General features: G+C 36.6%; 2 protein-coding genes across 2 annotated transcripts in view; one reads left to right on the top strand and one right to left on the bottom strand.

The window, feature by feature from the left end:
• LOC136831829 (uncharacterized) overlaps positions 1 to 5,873 on the top strand; it is a 132,445-nt gene extending 126,572 nt beyond the window's left edge. The window contains 2 exon segments of the mRNA XM_067092458.1: positions 2,520 to 2,609; positions 3,351 to 5,873. Of these exon segments, the coding sequence (XP_066948559.1) occupies positions 2,520 to 2,609; positions 3,351 to 5,639 (2,379 nt within the window). The 3' untranslated portion in view covers positions 5,640 to 5,873.
• A 12,964-nt stretch (positions 5,874 to 18,837) lies between these two features.
• LOC136831662 (trace amine-associated receptor 1) overlaps positions 18,838 to 21,957 on the bottom strand; it is a 255,956-nt gene continuing 252,836 nt past the window's right edge. The window contains 1 exon segment of the mRNA XM_067092322.1: positions 18,838 to 21,807. Within this exon segment, the coding sequence (XP_066948423.1) occupies positions 21,691 to 21,807 (117 nt within the window). The 3' untranslated portion in view covers positions 18,838 to 21,690.

The following is a 21,957-nucleotide window of genomic DNA, read 5'->3' as shown; positions in this document are numbered from 1 at the left end:
TCTCTCTCTCTCTCTCTCTCTCTCTCTCTCTCTCTCTCTCTATTCACCGTTTTGTGACAACTCTATCTGCATTTGTGTGTGATTTATATTACTTAGTTAAAATCATCGAAATGGCGACCGGGAGAGTTAGGGAAAGTTTTAATGAAATGCAAATGGCGGGAAAACGTCGCTCAAATGAATAAATATTAGGCGTTACCCCGGCAAAACTAGCAGAGTAGTAAATTACCCCGCGATTAAAAGTGAGAGCGGACTTAAAATCATGATTGTTGGATTAACAATGCGTTTGCAGCTTGTTTGCATAACATCAAGCGCCGCAGTCTGCATAGCAAGTAGCGCGAGGTAAAGGTAGCGGAGTAAGCAACTTTTGCTACTAAGGAAGCAATTACGTATGCAAATATTAGGCGGCTTGTTTGGCTCACTTGAGGTGGATGGTTTCGTTCTGCGGTAAAAAATTTTATATATAAAAATAATTTGGAAGGTTTTTTTTGTGTCGTTGATGGTATATTAAAAATGTTATGGTTTTTTTGCAGTCGTATGTGTTTATTTAAAATAACAACGTTATATTAGGCGGCTTGTTTGGTTCACTTGAGTCGGGTGGTTTCGTTCTGCGGTAAAAAAAAAAAATTAATCAAATAAACTGGGTTTTTTGTGTCGTCGATGGTATATAAAAAATGTAAGTTTTTTTTTTTTTTATAACAACGTCCTTTAGGTGGCTCGTTTGGCTCACTTGAGGTGGATGGTTTCGTCTGCGGTATAAAAAAATCAAAATAAACTGGAGAGTTTTTTTTTTTGTGCAATCGATGATATATGAAAAAATACTGCAAGGTTTTTTTTTGGGCAGCCGTTTTTTTTTTTTTTTAATAACAACGTTATATTATGCGGCTTGTTTGGCTCACTTGAGTTGGGTCGTTTAGTTCTGCGGTAAAAAAAATTAAATCAAATAAACTGGGGGGTTTTTTCGTGTCGTCGATGGTATACAAAAAAACTGGAAGGTTTTTTATGCAGGTCCTTTTTTTTTTTTTTACCAAGTCAGCACAACAAACTAAAGTGACTGGTAATTGAGGTTCAGGGAGTAATGTTAAAGATCAACGGGAAGTTCGTCCGTCGTTATAACCTGATTCGTCATTTTGAAATATAAGGATTCAGTCACATTTATATAGGTTTTCGTGTTTGTGGAATTGTCAACTTCCATGTACCATTTGATTAACGTTGTATTGAAATTAGATGTAATTGTACGCGCCGGAGAATACTTTTAACGCAATGACACAACCCTCAAAAAAAAAAAAAAAATTACATCAGTTCATTCACCGGTCAGAAGAAGGAGGCTTAACACCCTCTGACCTGACTTCGCCAACAGTCACATAAGTCACTAAGTGATCCTGTATGCTCTCAGGCCGCATTACGTCCCATTGCCGAAAAAAGTGAGCGAGCGAGCGAGTGGGTCTCTGCCGCGGTAATATGCTGTATACCGTCAGTTCGGAAAATTACAAAGATTTTTTTTTCTGAAGAGGAGGGTTAATTACGCAGACGCGGCGAGGTCAAGTCTCAAAGGTCACCCTCGAGATACGGCCGTTTTCCCCGAGACAACATCGTTATGTGGAGAACGTTTCCGTTTCTTCGCGCGGTGATAAACATCAGCTATCTGCGGCAGCAGACGGGAGGATTCTTTCATTAAAATTCATGACGGGGAAGGAGGACACGGCAGTTTCTCTCTCTCTCTCTCTCTCTCTCTCTCTCTCTCTCTCTCTCTCTCTCTCTCTCTCTCTCTCATTTGCATGGGAAAAAATTTATGTTATGGCAATTTAACCCTACGGTTTTCTTCCCCCGACTTCCCCTTCCCTCCCGCTCCTTTCCGTCGCCCCCCCCACTTTTTTTTTTTTTTTTTCCTCGAAACACATTTACAAAGCTGGGAGAAGGCTGTTCACTTGTAGCGGTGTTCTGTTTTCATAGGCGAGTGGGGCGCCCCTGGAACATCGAGCGAGTGTTACGTGCGCTTGGTTTCTGTGAATCTTTTGTTTTTGTTTTTTTTTGTTTGTTTGTTTTTACTTTTGGTTTGGACTCCGATCTTTTCGGAAATAAATCTGGGGATTTAATAAAAGAGATGCTTTAATTTTCTTACGCCTAGAGTTTACCTAAGGTTCTGTTTACATTACATGTGCACTTGTGCCTGTGCAATTGCTGTGTGGGTTTACACATTCGCGAATTTGTATTGTATGGAATTAAGTTACTGCACTTCTGCCTCTCTTCTACTACGTAAATCAAGACCCAGTTTTGTTTTGAGACGATTAAAATACACGCATACAGTCCCTGAGAAAAAAGCTCACTGTAAACGCCTCTTTCCGTTGCACGCTCTCCTTACCATCAAACGCCCACCCAATCAGACACTGGCTTGAAACTTCTACACCAAGATGACGTCTCTTCTTCCTCCTTCGACTTCTTTTGTTTTTTTCTCTTCTTAGGTGTGACTATACCCATTGTCCCGGTGTGACCCTCACTACCACCCCTACTCACTCCCTCAGATCCTTGGAAGGACTCCACTAACTGACGAACAACACCATCTGCATCCTCCACTACAATATCATCCTACCACTGGTGTTGACAGACTGGAGGTAGGCACGAGGCTGTGGCTTTTACACCTTTAACAAGATTTAGATGAAAAGGAAGTGGTCTACAGTAAAATGTTGTGCACGAAACACTCACAAATACTCTTCTTACAAAACAAGATTGCTTTGTAAAGAAAGGATCATCCATTTTGTATTTTGGCTTGAGGATTTTAAAACCATTCCATCATATAACATTTGGCTTGAACATTTTCAAACGACACATGAAGGACATGACAGAACCAGTCACTAATTTGAATAGAATATTAGTATAAAAATAACGTTATTATCATCGAGTAACATCGAAGGTTTTTGACCATACCTTTCTTTCTTGTTTGTATTGTGATTCTTTCTTCCACTACGCTAACTCCCCCTCCTCTCTCTCTCTCTCTCTCTCTCTCTCTCTCTCTCTCTCTCTCTCTCTCTCTCTCTCTCTCTCTCTCGATACAAATTTTCTGCATTGATTTCAGCCCGCTGATTCCTTACATATCAAATGAAAATTACCATACTGTGAGAATTCCTTGCCAAAATACTATTAACTTCACTAATGGTATTACCGTAGTATTTACTAAATTCTTCTGCATAAGTAAATTTCATAGCTGTCCATTTGCAATACTTGATTTATTATGTAACTTTCAGAATTATTCTCACGATTCTGTTTCCCTTTTATTTGTATATCAGTATTTCGCTTCTATTGATGTGATATCAGTTCTATCAAGTACCAAGACTAATGTTGCACAATATTTTCAGGTTCCTTTAAAGGGGTGGATTCCCGTGTCAATGTTACATCAAATTGCCTTCAGTGGAGCGACGCCAGAACACCAGACACCCGTCGTTCAAAGCCAGCCTCACCCGCAACAACCTAATCGGACGTATGCCCCTGTGCAACCACAAAACTTACAGAATCATCAACAGCAGCACATGCACCAATCACAACCTCAACAGCAACAGCAGAAATCTTACCAGCAGCAGTCACAGCAGCAGCAACAGCAGCAGCAGCAGCAGAGTCAAGTGAAGCAGCATCTTCAAGTTCAGCCACAGCCAAGGCAACAGCAACACCAGATACAAAGCCAGCAGCAACGGCAGTCTAATCTGAACTGTATGCCAAAACCAGTTCCTCTGTCATCTGCAGGCAACAGTGAACATTCAGCAGTAAAGGTGGGAAACCCAATTGGTGGCGTCGATGACAAAAAACGCTACGAAGCCATGGGAGCCAGACCAAAAGTCTTGGGGGACCTCAACTCAGTCACTGGGAAGGGTATTGGTGTCATTGAGGACGAGAAGAGCGCCAAACACCGTGCTAGATCCATTCTAGCCAGTGCCATCCCAGTCTCCCCGGTGTCCAGTGGTCCTTCCACACCTTGTGGCATTAGTGTTACACGTACCTCATCAAATATGCCAAAAGGGTATGTACCCATCACATCAACAGTGCTGACTCCCATCAATTTCCGTCCACCATTTGTGGCTCACAAGCGACCCTCTGCTGTGAAACATATGGGCCAGGGAGGCAAGGGTTCATCCCATGTACCTTCTCCTGGCATTGGAAACATAGCGCCTCCGACTCATGTACGAAGCGAGTCATCACCAGCTGCTATCCTGAGTGGTAACAGCAGTAATGCCAACATGCCAAAGAATCTGTCATCTAATGTTGTTAAAAAGCAAACGAATGATGTTTCTGTAATCTCAGACAAAATCGGCAAACCATCTTTCTCCAGTAATTCGCAAAACTTGTCTCAGTCCACTGACAGTACGAAAAGCCCAAGCCCAGGGACAAAGAATGTCCAAGTAAACTGTTCAAATGTTACCACCTCTAGAGACACTGACAAACCAGCTTCAGTAGTCAACGTAATCAAATCACCACAATGCACTGATGGAATATCTATTGTGACAACGACAATATCTTGTTCAAGTCCTTGCACCTTAACTACTACAACTTCTTCATCACTGGTAAATGTATCTGGTCAGAACCAAGGCTCTAAGAGCTCTGAGACATCAGTGCCACACACCTCACCTAGTACTACGAGTAGTGTAATGGCATTTGCCTCCATCACAGTTACAACAACCGCATCGAATCACTGTAATTCTAACAACACTACATCAACTTATTCCTCAAGCACCTCTTCCCGGTCCTCCTCACCAGGGATATCCCTCACTACATTTGGATTAAATTCTGAAGGTCGTGGAATACCTGGTGCCATTTGCTTTGCACTTGGATCTGATCAGAAAGGAACCAGAAGTCCCCAGCATTGTGTCTCACCTCGCAGGACTTCTAATTCATCAGTTATGAGCCCTACACCAGACGCATCGACTGCTGGACAGTCACAAAAAGATGTGAAGCCTCCTACAGGAGTCAAAAGTCCAACTATTATCATAAACAATGCTCCTCCAACAACCACTGTAAAAGAGGAACACTGGTGGTCTGTTGAAAGTCCTGGAAGAAGCAAGCAGCAAAACAGTCAGAGCGGAAAGCTTGTAAACTCTACTTGGGTTAGGTTAATGGGTGGCCAGGCTAATAATCGCCCAGGGTCTGGTCTCCCTTGGCGCACTGCCAGAGCTGTGTCAGGACAACATTTGAACCAGGCAAGAAAAGCATCTCATGAAGATGGATCCAATGGCACAACCTCACCAAACAGCGTATCCTCATCAACAGCTACCTTTAATTACACTCCAGCTGTTAATTCTCCTCCATCTTCTAACCTGTCATCGGCCACCAACTCTGCTCCTTCATCTCCACCACCAAATCTTAATCAACCTCATAACGAAGATCTCAAGTCCATGGCGTCTAAAAATATTTCGTCTGCAATTCTGAGCTATGAACTGAGTGCAAAGTGTGAATCAGTAACAAGTCCCACAGAAACCAAACCAACTCAGACATGGTCAGGAAGTGGAATTGACAGTTCCATGAATGATGGTGTAGTAACGATGACAAGAAGAGACCTTGTGTGTCCGTCTTGTCAAATGCTCTTTCCTCCAGAAAAACACCTCAAATTCTTAGATCACTTTGAAGTTTGTAGAGGACCAGAATATGCAGATTTATAGCCATAGGTAAATGTTTAGGCTTTTTATGATAATTATTTTGTAGAGTTAAGAAAACATGAATAAGTTTCTTTTAGAAAAAAGAACCAGTGATATTTTTATAAGGTGCACAAATAATTTTTCTGTTGAAGCCATACCCGACAGTACATTTTTGCAATGTAATCTTGCAGAAAGTTAGTGTAACAGGACTTTCAATTCATTTTTACAGTTGTGATTACATACACACACGTGTTATCAGTATACAAGACAATTCATTTGAAAGCTCCTAAGCAAGGTATCGATTAGGTCCTTAAGCAGTTTCACTAAATAAGTAGAAATATTGAGCGCGGTCTTAATACCGACACTCTTTGACAATGAAATATAGCTGCAGAGGTTGTGATTTTTTAGAGTAATGAAATAAGCCTACACTGGCATTTGGACTTGAACCATGACATTACAAATGTATGACACAGCTCTTCTGTTTATTCAGTGTTGGACTGGATAAACCGTACCTTATGCAGTTCATGAAGTGGCCTGGAAGGGGCTAGTCATGAATAGCACACGTTCAGACGGTAGTTTGTTTGGGAGCTTCTTCTCAGACGCCACGTCTTTCGAATCCAGTCAACTACAGACATGACATACAATGACAGATCCATTGAAGAGTGGAAGAGCTGAGCCTAAACTGTTCTTTGAAATGATAAACATGCAACGTCGCTGGGTCATGACACAAGGACACTTTCTATCTGTTTGTGACCACTTTTCCTTCGCTTGGCATGAGATACTAGTAATAACCTTACTTTTATATTAAAGTCAGTTACAGCTCACTGTGTAGTAGCGATGATTGAAGCCTGGTAGGAAATTTTTAACTAAATGGTAAGGAAGTCCCGGAAATGTATCTGTCCTGGGGTTTAGACCCTGTGTATTCCTTGTGGAGGTTGTAAGCTCAGCCGTTGGACAGTAGGTTGCAGTAATTGTGCTGAGGGTTAATATGATCTGACAGTGTGTAGAACAAAGCTTTGTGAGTCAGTAAGCCTGGTTTGTGTTAATTTTGCATGTGTTGAAAGTGATTGAACGACTGTTAAATTCATGTCTTTGACATAAGGAGTTGTCAGATGTGTAGAGCATGTGTGCCTAGTGACTGATGATCAGGAAATTGCCTTCAATTTTTGGCCATTATTTCTAGACTGAGCAGTCTGGCAGCGCAGTAGTTCTACAGTACCCTTTCTCTTTGGTCATGAGCATAAACGAAACAGTAAATGTTGTTCTTTATCTCCATAGCTTTAATTAGTAGTCATTGCAATTGAGTGTGGTGTGGGTTTGATCACGTGAGTGAATAATGAAAAAGTATGAATGTTTAAATGTTTTTGATGGGCACAGTGATTCTGAGAGCGTCATCCATGGCAAGGCAAATGATGGGTTAGGTTAGTATTGTGTCTGTGGGACCATAGGTGAGGCTGATAACTGCTTTAATGGGATATTCGTCAAGGTTTGATCTGTACCCAAAATTTGCTTAAAAAAGTTTTAATTCTGAATAATAGAGTAATCCAATTTCAAGACTGTCAGGCTTGGAAAATAGCTTCACATTCTTATGAAATGCCATACAGTCTTGTACATAGGTATGTTACTACAGATCACTCCATTCGTTGGATAATCCTGGACTTTTACTGTATCTCATGTCTCTGAAAATATATTCTACGAAACAGAATGTACATGTTACATTATATTGTTAATGTCTGTAATGCCACTACTGCGCATGTGCGTCACACACGTACACAACATTGATTACCATATGTGATCCACATAGTTTTTTTGAAGATCACATGTAGTAATAAGAAGTGTTTTTTTCAACGTTTAGCAATAGACATTTTAGTGCCGTAGCTTGGAAACCCGCAAACGTGAGAAGCAGTAGTAGCTTGTAGCATAACACATTTATAAGACGCTTATAGATCTGTTTATGCGTTCTGCTAAGCACCTTTAGATTCTCCGTAGAGGCGTAGATCCTACAAACTTGCTTCATCCTATTATGGCTCTTCGTCGTTCACGTACGTAGGATTTCTAGAGTTACCTGTAAGACCACGAGTTTCAACAAGCTTTGACGTTTTTTTAAAAACACGACTAATTCTGACTTACGATAAATAATATCGTTGCGCTATCAGTAAATACTAGAACATGCAGTATCAGACGCATTTTGTTACATGTCCTAAGACTTTTTGACTTACATTCCAAATTAGGTTTCGCGGTTTGATTATAGTTTAGATGCTTGTGAAGTATTATTGTTTTTGTTTGACTGACGCGATAAGATGTCATCCGGAACTGTGCTTCGTTTGAAATGCGTCAGTCAGAAGTTTAAGTTTCATACAGGTGTACAACAGATTTGATACATGTGCATATATATATATATATATATATATATATATATATATATATATATATATATATATATATATATATATATATATATATATAGATATATATGTATATATATATATTATATATATATATATATATATATATATATATATATATATATATATATATATATATATATATATATATATAATGTATATATACATCCATATATATATATATATATTGTATACATTATACTGTATATATGCATATGTATATGCAGACATACATACACTTGCAAATTTATAATGCATGTAGGTATACCTGTGCACAAAACTCCACCTAAAAGGTTTCTTAATTTATCCAGGATTCAACGATTGCAATATTTCGCAACAGTAACTGCACTTTGTTCGTCATGGTTAGTTAAAAACAAAAAGCGAGTCTAGTCTTCCCCCCAAAACGTGTCTCCGTGTCATAACGGAGGCACATTGCTGTACATAATGTAATGTTATGTGAATAGAAGTATCGTAATTACGTTATATATACTGTATATGCATATTGGCAATGTTCTTTTAAATGTTAAGGAAAACGAGGGACGTGCGATTTTGAAATGAGCCCTCACTGAAGTATCTTTCCCTTATTCTCTCTCTCTCTCTCTCTCTCTCTCTCTCTCTCTCTCTCTCTCTCTCTCTCTCTCTCTCTCTCTCTCTCTCTCATATTGTTCTTAATTGCTGTTAATATCCATACTTGTATTGTAATTAGTTCTAAGATTATATATATATCTTTGACTCGATTTTGTGTAAGTTTTTTTTTGTCTATATCATCACTGCTTAGTTTTTAGCTATAGTCCTTTTATTGAATCTCTCTCTCTCTCTCTCTCTCTCTCTCTCTCTCTCTCTCTCTCTCTCTCTCTCTCTCTCTCCCCTTCACTTGTGTATGATTTGGTATATTTATTTTGAATTTTGTATATATATTGTTATTTATACATACAGGGTTCTCTTTTGGGAATATTCTAGTCCATTCTTGATATTAATCTAGTCAGGCCTGTGTTACTTCTCGGATGTTTTATGTATTATATCTCATTATCTTTCCTTCTGTGTATGGGTATTTCAGGAAAAATTTTCCTCACCTTTTTTTTTAATAAGTATTCTCGTTGAGTCTTTTCAGTCTTTGCCGTAGTCTTTCTCCCTCTTTTATCTTTTATTTTCCCAACTCTTTGTCTTGTCTCCATTAAAGTTACGTAGGTGAGATTGTTTCATTTTTCCTCATTCTTCTTCTTCGTAATTTGTCATTTAAGGGTCTTTGTTAGTTTTCTTTCACAGTGAACATTATTTATAAATACACTGTTGTCATTTGATCTTTCTTCAGAGTTTTAAAGGTTACTTGCCATAAACGTGCTGTGTTGCTTTTAGTTATTGGGGCCATGTCTTACAGACAAAAATTCAGTACAAAGTTGTTATTGCCATTTTTTATTTAATGTGTTTTCAACCGACATTTTCAGTCTAATTTAAAAGGGAGAGGTGTGTTAGAGAAGTCTTCTGTTTATCTTTATTTTAGGCAAATTGAAAATGTTAGTGTCAGAGGAAAACTTTATAGAAATTTTCATTCATATATTCATTCTCAGGGAGCCTGAAAAACAGTTTAATACGGAAAGTTATGTAGGGAAGAAAAGTTAATAGAAAACCTTTAATTTTCAAGCTCTATTTTCGTTAATGATGCAGTGTTGGCGCAGTGGTAAAGTTCTCCCCTTCCAGTCGAGGGTACCTGGGTTCAAATTCCGCCGCTCACTGGTGGCTTGGTGATGGCGCCATTGCATAAACCCGGTGGCCCGCCAACCTAGTGGTCTGAAAACTCGAGAGGGTTAATAAGAAAATAGGTACCAGCCCTCGGGCTGGGGGTTAAACAGTGGTCCTAGCGACACACTGGCCATGTGTCTTAGACAATGGGACTTCTCCTCCATTGGCCGTCGGCCTAAGAAACCAGGGTTCAGCGCCAGCCCTATGAGCCTTGCAAGACCCAGGACGACTTTAACCTTAACCGTAATTTTTCTTAATGCCAGATACCATATATATATCAGTTTACTGTGAAAATTAATTCTGTCTTTTCATTTAATAGTTTCTAGATTCATTTCTAGAAAATGTGTTAAGAGGTCTATTAAACCGCGATTTTCATTTGTTTTCCATGTGGTTGCTGTTTTATAAATACAGTAAAAGAAAATTTATATAATATATACATTATATATATATATATATATATATATATATATATATATATATATATATATATATATATATATATATATATATATATATATAAGGAGTTTCTCCTTGTAACAGCTGATGTTAACTCTTCAGCCTTCCCCTTTCCTATTTCCTCTGCTTTCAACTTTCCTCTCTCCTATCTCCTAATGCCAGCATTCCGGTTTTCCCATGTACTACCAACTGTTCCCACTCGGTTTAATTCTGTCGCCTGTCAGCAGCTTTTTTTTTTTTTTTCACTCTTGCTCCGTCCACCTGTTGTCAGGTTTTCCATCTCCCCATTCCTCTCCTGTTGTCAGATTTCCTCTCACTGTGTCCTCAGGTTGTCAGCTTTCTCTCCTCTTTCACTTCCTCTTGCCTCTCCTTCCCAGTCGTCAGCTTCTCCCCCGTTTTCTATCCCATATCGTCAGCCGTTGTTCTCTCCCATCCCTCGGGCATCAACCTTCCCCCCAACCCGCCTCTCCCACCGTCCCCTCGTCGTCAGCTTTATTCCCCTGGCCCCTTTTTATAGTCAGCACTCCCTTATTCCCCCGTCCAGAAGTGGGAAGTAAAGGGAAGCGGGAGGAGGCGAAGAGCAACAGCCATTAGAAACTTTCCCTCTTAGTTGATTAAGGCAGAATTGGCGGTAAGGGAAACCTCGGCTTCAGGTTGAAATAATCAAAGTTTTTTATGACGTGCTGGGGAAGTTGTTTTTTTTTTTTTTTTATCCTAAAGGTAAACCAAGCTTTCAAAAAACTTTTTTAAAGTTATTCTTTGGCCTTGGAGAGTTTTTTTTATGCAATGTCTCACTCTAAGAGATTATGCTTTTTTTTTTGGCTGCGTGTGTGACGAGTACGGAGAAAAATTATTTAATATGCAAACGCTTCTTTTTTTTATTTTTTTTTTTTTCTCGATTATTATGTATTGACTCCTTGATACCAGCATTGTAAATGCTTGAATTTATTTTATTTAACGATATTAATTTACTTTTCCAGTTATGACCATTTAATGATCAGATATTCTCTTCCTGACCTGATTTATAAGGGTGAATAATTTCTGCAATTATTGCTGCAAGATTACATGACAGCTAGTGAAGGTGTATACGAATTATTTTTTTCCAAAGATCCGATATGCCCAAAGTAGCAATTACGGAGCTGAATTGCGGATTTTCCGTTCTATTTTCTGTGAAATATGCCTATTTATTAGTTTAATCACTGCCAGCGATCCTGGACTGATGAGATAACAAGCCTAAACTTAAAACTGGCAAGGCTATAGGTAGGGGAGTCCCATAGGGGGATAGCGCCGTCAGTGCACCTCATGCTGTGCACTGTAGGCATTACTTAAGGTTCTTTGCAGCGTGCCTTCGGCCCTAGCTGCAACACCTTTCGTTCCTTTTGCTGTTTTGCTGTACCTCCTTTCATATTCTCTTTCTTCCATCTTACTTTCCACCCTCTCCTGACAATTGATTCATAGTGGAACTGCTTTGAGGTTTTCCTCCTGTTACACCTTTTAAACGTTTTACTGTCAATTTGCGTTTCAGCCTGAATGACCTTATAGGTCCCAGTGCTTGGCCTTTGGCCTAAATTCTATATATTCAATTCAACTGCAGGTAGGAGAGTGGGTTGGTGTTGTGGGAGATAAATTGTAATTATTATGAGCTTGATGGATTTTCTCTCCATTTTTCAGAACGCCTTGCCTCGTGTGATAGGAACCGGAAGAAATTATTAATATCATGACACCTTTTGATCGAGTTATGAGTGAAAACGTCCAAAGAATTGCGGGCGAGCAAATTCCACTTGGAAATTTCATCGCGCTTTTATCAAGTAGATATTCAATACGCTTTTCGTTTTTTTAGTAGTGGCGTTGATGGTACGAAAAGAAGTATTCTAGTAGTAGAAATAGTAGTGTTAGTAGTATGAAAAGCAGAGTAGTAGCAGTAGTAGTAAAATGTAAAAGATACAAATTAATTTCTGGTCACGTAGGACGAGATAAATATTCTCTAAAAGTAGCAGTTGTATAAATAGTGATATTAGTAGAGTAGAAATAGTAGTAAGAGTTATAGCAGTAATAGTAGTGCAAACATTAATAGCAGCAGAAAAATTATTGTTAGTAATAGTAAAGATAGTAGTTTTAGAAATAGTAGTGGCAGTAAAAGTAGTAGTGGTAGTGAAAGTAATAGCAATAATAGTAGTACAACCATTAACAGTAGTAGAAATAGCAGTGTCAGTAATAGTAGTAGAAATAGCATTGGTAGTAATAGCAGTCGAAAAAGTAGTAGCGGTAATAGTAGTAGAAAAAGCAGTGGTAGGAACGGTGACAATTATTCGAAAACGGAGGAGAGAATTTCCTGTCCACGACAGACGAGGCAGCAGGTGTTATCTCTTAAATAAAGTCGTTTGGTTCGATGGATTAGACCCGTAGGCGTCTCTTAATTATGGTGAACTCCTGAAGGGTCTAAGAGGCCTGATTTGGACCTCTGGACTCTGCTGAAGAAGTGGGTAAGTTAGATTACGTTACATTGCTTTAGTAGTAATCACAGCCAATAGAATATATATATATATATATATATATATATATATATATATATATATATATATATATATATATATGTATGTATATATATATAGATATATATATATATATATATATATATATATATATATATATATATATATTTATATATATATATATATATATAATATTTATATATATATATGTATATATATAATATATATATTATATATATATATATATATAGTATATATATATATATATATATATATATATATATATACATATATATTTATATAGATGTGATAAACATGAGAGAGAGAGAGAGAGAGAGAGAGAGAGAGAGAGAGAGGGAGAAAATATAGACATGACATGCCTCTTCAAGGCTACCAGATTATACAATTCAATGAGAACACAAGTACGAAAGCAAATTTCTCTTTCTCTCTCTCTCTCTCTCTCTCTCTCTCTCTCTCTCTCTCTCTCTCTCTCTCTCTCTCTCTCTCTCTCTCTCGATATTCAAATTTTCCAGAGAGGAAAACCCCCAATGTGAGTTATGAATCTGTAGCGAACTTTCACCCCCCTTTTATATCAGAGGCGCGCCCACAGTGAGCCAATATCTGCCTGCAAGCTGTCGGTTGCTTGCATATTTATCGAAGCTCGGGTTCCAAGCTCCGAAGGCTTAAGCTTATCCGTATTTCACGGGAAATACGGAATTACCGTACATCCGTATTAAACTCGGCCATAATAGACTAGTTAGTTTAGTACATAAAGCTAGAGTCAGTGTTGGTCCGCAGTGAGGGGCCATATAGAAGTAGAATTTATTGAATTTTCGTTGATTAGCTAGTCTTGTTTCTCCTGTTAGGGAGATTAGCAGATTAGTGAATATATATATGTATATATAATATATATTTGAATATATATATACACATATATACATTATATATATATATATATATATATATATTTGTGTATTATACATTTTATATACATATAATTTATATATATATATATATACTTTTATATTTGTGTATTATACATTTATATACATATAATTTATATATATATAGATGCATATTTTATATATATATATATATATATATCACTTTGCATAAGTTATTCCAAGGTCAGGCTTATATATAAAAACAAGTCACTAGATGATTATTCACACATGCATATCACATGCATATATACATACATATGTATGTATATATATATATATATATATATATATATATATATATATATATATATATATATATATATATATATGCATATGTGTATATAATTTATTAATGTAAAGTATGCGTATATTTTCACATTTAAACGCGCGTAAGAAACATTCAAACATTTAGCCGTAAACAGTAAGCTGAATATAAAACGAAGCAAAAAACAAAAAATCCCGTTCAGCTCCCCAGTCATAAACTGACGCACATGCAGTGAAGTGTCCAATCCATTATTGGATTAGACGACATAACCGTTTTTCCAAACCATATTTATTTTCCCCCCGAAATATTATAGCGGAAATGCTTTTTTTTGTCTCTTTTTCTAGGGGAAGGATACTGGGACGTTTGATCAAGTTGATAGATAATTATAATTTTTTTTTAGTGAGCGTGAATGTTGAAAATAATTATTATTATTATTTTAATGATTGTAAATGTTGAAAATAATTCTTATTTTTTTTAGTGAGTGTGAATTTTGAAAATAATAATTTTTTTTAGTGAGCGTGAATTTTGAAAATAATGATTATTATTTTTTTAGTGAGCGTGAATGTTGGAAATTGATATGTAAGAAATTATTTTTGCAGCGTAGGGAGATTGGGCTGGATTTTTGCATATTCTAGTTAACTTAGCTTCGTAAGTCTTCGTTTAACGGAAGATGTTTGTTGCACTGACATCATAAATTTCAAAATGTTCCCTGCCTTTATTTTAAAAAATTATGAATCGCTCGAATTGAAGAAAAAATATGATTATGCTTTGGAGGAAAAGGCAAGACTTTAATCCTGAAGGGTCTGACTTAAAATAGCGAGTTATTTTCGAGAATAATATAGAAATTGATTGAGAATCTTCTGTATTCACTCTTTCTACCTTTTTTTTTTTTACTTCATTTGCTTTGTGAATCACCTCTTCTTTCATTCTCTCGCCTCCATCATTCCGTCCTCCAGAAAAATATTCATTTCTCCATTTTCTTAGTATTCTTTTATCTCCGTAAACTTGATTTTTAGTTTTCCGTAAAGAAAATTGTTGTGCCAGTTTTGTCCCTGTCCGTCCGCACTTTTTCTGTCCGCCCTCAGATCTTAAAAATTGAGGCTGAGGCTGCTGCAACCATATTGATCATCCACCCCACAATCATCAAACATACCAAATTTCAGCCCTCTAGCCTCAGTGTTTTATTTCAAGATAAGTTAGCCAAATCATGTTGTGGCAACGATATAGGATATGGCCACCACCGGGCGAAAAGGTTAAATGTCATGGGCCGCGGCTCATACAGCATTACACCGAGACCACCCGGAAGATGGATCTAGCTTTCGGTGGCTTTGATTATACGCTGTAGCGGCTGTGCAGAGAACTCGATTGCGCCGAGGAAACCGGCGCATTTTTTCACTTTTTTTTTTTTTTTTTTTTTCATCCACATGCAGTAAATCTTTAAAATGCTCACACCGTCGACCCAGGACTGCTACATTCCCTTCAGACAGCGTCTCTCCATTTGCGGTTTTTGTTCTGAGACCCATTTGTTCATAAAACTCTCCCCTGATTTGGTTTTCCTTGTGGAACAGATCGCCATTTTGCTCTCTAAAGTTCTTGTCGCATTCTCAACTAACATATATATATATATATATATATATATATATATATATATATATATATATATATATATATATAAATGTATATATATATATATATATATATATATATATATATATATATATTTATTCCTAATATTGATCATTCATATACATATATTTCATTTATTTTATTTCCTTGTTTATTATCCTGTATATTTGTATACGCTTTTTATCATGCAATTTCCCCTCTAATTATCTCTATTGTTCCCCTCATTCTATCTCTTAATTTTATTATTTCCTCTTTCTAACTCTCCCCCCTTTCCTAAGATCCACAGACCCTCCCACCTGTCCCTGTAACTCCATCATGAGTTTTAAAAACCCCTCATCTACTCCATACATCTCTGTATCTTTAGTGCAACTGTTGCAACTGTCTTTTCTATCTCAATACAACTTCATTCAAGAAGCAACGTATAAAATTATAAATCTAGAAATGCTCGTAAATGCACAAATTTACAATTCGTTCTGGCAACATGATTTAACCCTCTCATTTTTGTACAGAAGTAAAATGTTTGATTTGCGGATTAAGGCTGATTCACATTATACCATCACGTCACCGACACATCACGGCACGTCAACCATCCCATCAGCAAAGCCTTGTATTCACTCTATCCATCACAATCCCGTTCAGTTCATGTCAACTCAATAACTCTCGATTTAGCGTCAAGAAAACCCAGATAAGCACCGTCGTCACGTCACGTCAAAATATTCTTTCCAAGAAAACGTGTCGATGACGGTGAATCTGTTTGTTTGATGGTGACGTGACGTGATGGTGTGAATAAGTCCATTTGATCACATGTAAGAAATTCTCACGTAATTTGACGTGACGTAATGTTATAATGTGAATCAGCCTTTATCCCAATGAACAGAGGGTTGAGGGGAAGAGAGAGTTATAAGATACGGTAGAGCAGGCGTAATAACACATTTTTCCTATGTTCATTCTAATATACATATTACATAATTATCTTCTTTAGTGAGGGAGAGAGAAGAAGCACACTTTATGAACCACCAGATCCATTTCGGTTTCAATAAAAAAAAAAAAAAACCTGCTCAGTTGTCATTTTTAGGTGAATAAAAATCACATTACATAATTACCCAATTTTATTCGAGTCAACAGCAGATCGGCGTATTGCAAATATATCTCCAATATTTCATTTCCTTTCACTCAGACCTGCTTGAACAGCCTAAGGCAAATGGTTGCGGCCTAGTTAATTAGAAAAATTTCAACGCAGGAGAATTTTATTGAAAAATATCACATTGCCTTTAAAAACACTAATAGGTCTCCAGCCTAATAAATATGTAAACATTTGTTCGTAGAGTTTCCTTCGAGTCCATTTTGTCACTCATTTTCTTGGATCACCTGTGCAAGAACGAAAGGTAACCTCCGGTATCCATATTATTGTCAAAATTGTTACAAAACACTTCACTTCGTCTTGCGATATCTGTTCCCGTGGTTACCTTGTTTAAGACAAAATTAAAGTTCCGGTAACCGTTTCATATCCGAAACTGTCATAAGATTAACTACATTACACTAAATTGGTAACAGTTTTAAAGTCCTTTTTCACATGCAGAGTTGTTTCAGGTAGTCTTAATTACCAAAACTCCATAACCACTTATCGGGTCGCTTCTATAAAACAGAAGGTAACTTGCGGTAACCTTTTCCTTAGCAAAAATATCTCGACACGTCACGACAACACACAAAGAAGGTAACCTTGTTCAAGTCGCCTTTCACTTAAGGTTATATTAAGATAATCGTCTAATCATGAAAACGATCACAGAATGATGCATTAATGAGGACACAAAGGTGACCATTTCAGAGGTGATCACTTGTCAACAAACACTTACCTAGAGTCAATATATATAACTGCTTGAGCCACCTTAAAGCGGTTCTCAATCTGAGTATATCTTAATTTTTTTTTACATTTTTCCCCTATTTTTTTAAATCAATTTTCTCTTTTCTTGGAATTTTCTAAAACATGATTCTCTGATGATTTTCCTTCATTATTTTTCACTTTTTTCCTTCTTTATCTTGTAAGTAAATTTTCTTCACATTTTTCCTAATTCCCACAAAACTTCAGGGAAATTAATCCTTTACTTTTTCCGTATACTCTATGTTTTATTTATTATTCCTCAAAACTTTAAATGCACATTTTCTTACAAATCACAATTCAGCCAAAACACTCAATTTGTGAAAACAAATCGTATCCCATTTTCTTTCAGGCAAAACGTATCCCATTTTCTATATCAGTCATTTCACCCACACCCTAATATTTCGGATGTCCCTTGAGCATAAGTGTGACCCATGACCCTAGCCCCAGATCCCCAAGGTATGTTGTATATCCTCCAACTCCATTCCTAACGAGGATCACCACGAACAAAATAGAATCTCTTAAAATTAAAACTACTATTGCTACTGTATAACACTACTGTATAACACGCTGGGTTTTTTTTACTTGTTTAAACTTACGTATAGTAAACTTATCTACTGAAAAGCGTCTACTTAAATGGTTTTTATACATGAAATCGCTTAGATATATTGACTTTAACCGTACTAAGAGTGTCGTAATTGAGTCTCAACAGATCAGGACAGCCGTGAAGGATAGAAGATAGTCGATGAACATTTGATGGCAACATAGAAAACGTGAATATGACGAGATGATGATTATAATGGCAATAAACGGATTATTTTATGAGCAACGGGATGATATTGATGATATATTTTAATAATAATAATCAATGTCTATGAGCAACGGAAAAGCAATGGTAACAATATGTATTAGGTGGGTATGAGCAACCGCGTTTTGATGATAATGATACCAAGCATTAGCGAAGCAGTATGGAGTAGTTTACATAATAATAATAATAATAATTCTGAGAAAATGCCATGAACAACACTGTACAGCAATAAGTACGAAATCAGGATGTCTGTTTAATAATAATAATAATAATAATAATAATAATAATAATAATAATAATAATAATAATAATGTGTACTGCTGAATGTGATTGCTGCGTCAGCTGCATTGATCTCGTAGAGAATTTTCTCCATATTTCTAATTACTGTTTTTCTCTGGTACTACATCTGGCCAGTAACGTGCCGATGTTATTCATCTTCCGAAGGGTAAAGTCAGTATACTGGAGTATCGTCAATGATTATGTATTTGCTTAAGATAAATCACATCGGCACCTTGCTCTCCAGATGCAGTACCAGAGAAAAAGCAGTAATCAGAAATGTGGAGAAAACTCAATGCAAAGATTTCAGTGCGCTGACATGCACATCACATCAACCAATACATGTCTGAGAGAGGGTCTCTTGCCAGGATAATTTTAATAATAATAATAATAATAAGAGACATTAAAGTTGAATACACTGTTAATTAGAAACGTCATGCAACCTATTGATTATATAGCAGTTATTACAGATTATTTGTGCGATAAGGACGCTTAAAAGGTAACGGTCACGACAAAAATATTCCTTCTCTTTGTTTTTCCTCTGCGAAGTTAAGTTACTTCAGATTCCTTGTGTTCTTGTCACCTTTTTTCTGCTTGTTTTTTGTCGTATTATTCTTTTGATTGTCTCGTGTTCATTTGTGTTATAAATACTTGTTCCGTTCGTTTTTTGGGGGGAATTATATTTTTCCCTTTTATTCTAGGAAAACATCTGTCGTAGTCAGTTTATAAAACTTGTATTTTATTTAGTGTAAATCGAGTCTGTCACAGCCTTGTAAATCGCATTTCGTATTAAGTTTTCTTTTTTTGTTTTCTTTTAAAGAGAAAATTTAAGCTTACGTAAGGGAGTTTGTGTCAACCACGTCTTCCTTTTTATAAGAGATCAGTCTTTTATTACATATTTAGTTAATCTGGCTTTCTCTCCCTTTTGTCCCCAAGTACTTCTCTTAATTTTTTCTTCCTCTTTATCTTTTAGTTATTTTCTTCATTAATTTTTTTAATCGTTCTTATTCTCTTTTTGCAGTGTTTTATAAAAGTTTTTTTTTTTTCAACTCTTTATAAATACCTGTACAAACAGCGTCCACGTACAAACGGCGTCCACATTAAGGCTAAAATTCCGCAGGTTAATTGAGTTTTGTACACCTGTACTGCTGGGGGGTTGGTAGGGTGTTCTGTGTGTGTTGTGTGTCTCATGTAATAGATTCGGGTACGGTCCCCGGACCATTTGTCTAAAAATAGAATTAAAGGGGGGACATCGTTCATTGCATCCAACAGATGCATGGTATGTACGCCTGGGCATTTTTACGTTTAAATACGAATTGAATATAATTATGTAGGTGCAACTGATTCATTCACTGAAGTAATACCTTCCATTAAGAAATAGGTTTTAGTTTGCGGGTGGTTTCTCAACTGTCGTCTTTTAATGTGTCCAAACTGTTGTAAACCATGTCATAAATGTGTCGTCAACTTGTCACATGTCGCATACATGTCACAGACTTGTTGCATACATGTCACACACTTCTTGCATACATGTCATAGACTTGTTGTGTACATGTCACAAACCTGTTGCGTACATATCACAAACTTGTTGTGTACATGTCACAATCTTGTCGCGTACGTGTCACAAACTTGTCACATAGATATCACAAACTTGTCACATGTCACAAACTTGTCATGTACATGTCACAAACTTGTCACATACATGTCATAGACATGTTGAAAACAAGTCAGCGACCGGAAATGGGGGAAGAATCTTCAACTAATGCTGATTATGGATACTAAGAAGTCGCTGACTTATATTCGACGTGTTTGCGGCATGTGGTCGATAAGTTCCCAATGTGCGTTTATGACACATTTTATTGCAGTGTGGACGCAGCCTTAGTAACACGTCCCCATTGTCGTTAAACACTTACGAAAGTGAAAATAGACAGGAAATTTCAGATAGTTCTTAATTAAGTACATTTAATTTATGTTCTGTTTTAAAGGTATCGAAGGCGTTTGCTTCAGGTGGAAATATGGTCTTATTCGTACAATAAATTCAGATGAAAAAAATTCAGATGAAACTCATAGGGTGTCAGTCTAGTGTTTACGATTGTCTTTTTGAGATTGCTGTAATTATTAGAAGGAAAATTATCATTGTAATAAACAAACCAGTTAAGCGAAAAATGTCATTGTTTTTTTTAGAACAAAGCAAACATGTACAATTTCATTGTAACAATATAGTATACGTTGACAGGGGAGAACGATATTTAATGGAATCGATCAAAGTTTTTTAAAATGTAGATATTGTATCAAGTTTACATATGTATATATATAATATATATATTGTCTCAAGTTTACACACGTGTGTATGTATGTATGTATACGTGTGTCTGTATGTATGTCTGTGTATAACGTGCCTGTAAATATATATAGATCTTTGATTACAAGTGAAGTATACGTATATACTAAAAACCCGACACAAGTTTTAAAAAGTATTACACATTAATTATAACTTGTACATAGGTAGATGCCTTATTTCCGTTCATCCCAGAATTGAGTACATATTCTTTATAACAGATTTGAATTCAAAAACAGTATCATAAATTCTAAGAGACCTATTTTTTTAATGAGCACAGAACAAAGTCGCTTCTTTCCAGCGTCAACAAGATTTCCATGAATGAGTAAAAAGCCACAATAATTTAAATGAGAGACTCTATTTTCCAAAATACAAAAATGGTTAAAAAAAAAAAAGAGGGGCTTTCGACTGCATTTGTCCAAAATACAAAAATGGTTAATAAGGGGGGGTGGAGGTAGCTTTCGACTTTGTTTTTCCAAAATACAAAAATGGTTAAGAAAAAGGAGGGGAGCTTTAGCCAACCCCGCCCTTTTTTTTTTAACCTTTTTCATATTTTGGAAAAATACAGTCTCTCATTTACATTATTGTGGCTTTTTACTCATTATTTTCGGTCACAATATAGTGATGCACCATAGATTTCCATGAATCTCGCCTGCCTTCAATTTTCATCTGCGATGCCAGATCTATGTACAAATAACTCCGTCAGTTAATATTGTAAATAGTTCGTTGTATACTTTTCAGCTTTCCTGTGAATTGCATTGAATTCCATTGATTACAAATGCGAATTACCCTAATTACTTCTGTTTGACTGTCGTGGAGTTGAATAAGTCTAAAGCTTTATAATATTTTTGTTTATATGTGCCAGTTCGAGGCGTGGCTTAGCCGTAGCTCCGGGTGCGAAGTGGAGTTGTTTCTGTATATTCTCTGAAGATTCTGGAGCGACGTGGACGACACCGTCCGTTCCAGGATCTGAAAAAGTCAAGGAAAGAGAGAGATAAGTTACTTGTAAAGCCGGGCTCACCAGAGACCCATAATGACTGGATATAGAAGTGATAGCTTGGAATATGAACTGTACTCATAATAATCAAGACGTTAATACATTAAGAGACTACAGTATAA

The sequence above is a fragment of the Macrobrachium rosenbergii genome, chromosome 1, assembly GCF_040412425.1.
Source record: "Macrobrachium rosenbergii isolate ZJJX-2024 chromosome 1, ASM4041242v1, whole genome shotgun sequence".
Lineage (NCBI taxonomy): Eukaryota > Metazoa > Arthropoda > Malacostraca > Decapoda > Palaemonidae > Macrobrachium > Macrobrachium rosenbergii.
The sequence above is the reverse complement of the archived record's forward strand: the minus strand, read 5'-3'. Positions and strand labels throughout refer to the sequence as shown.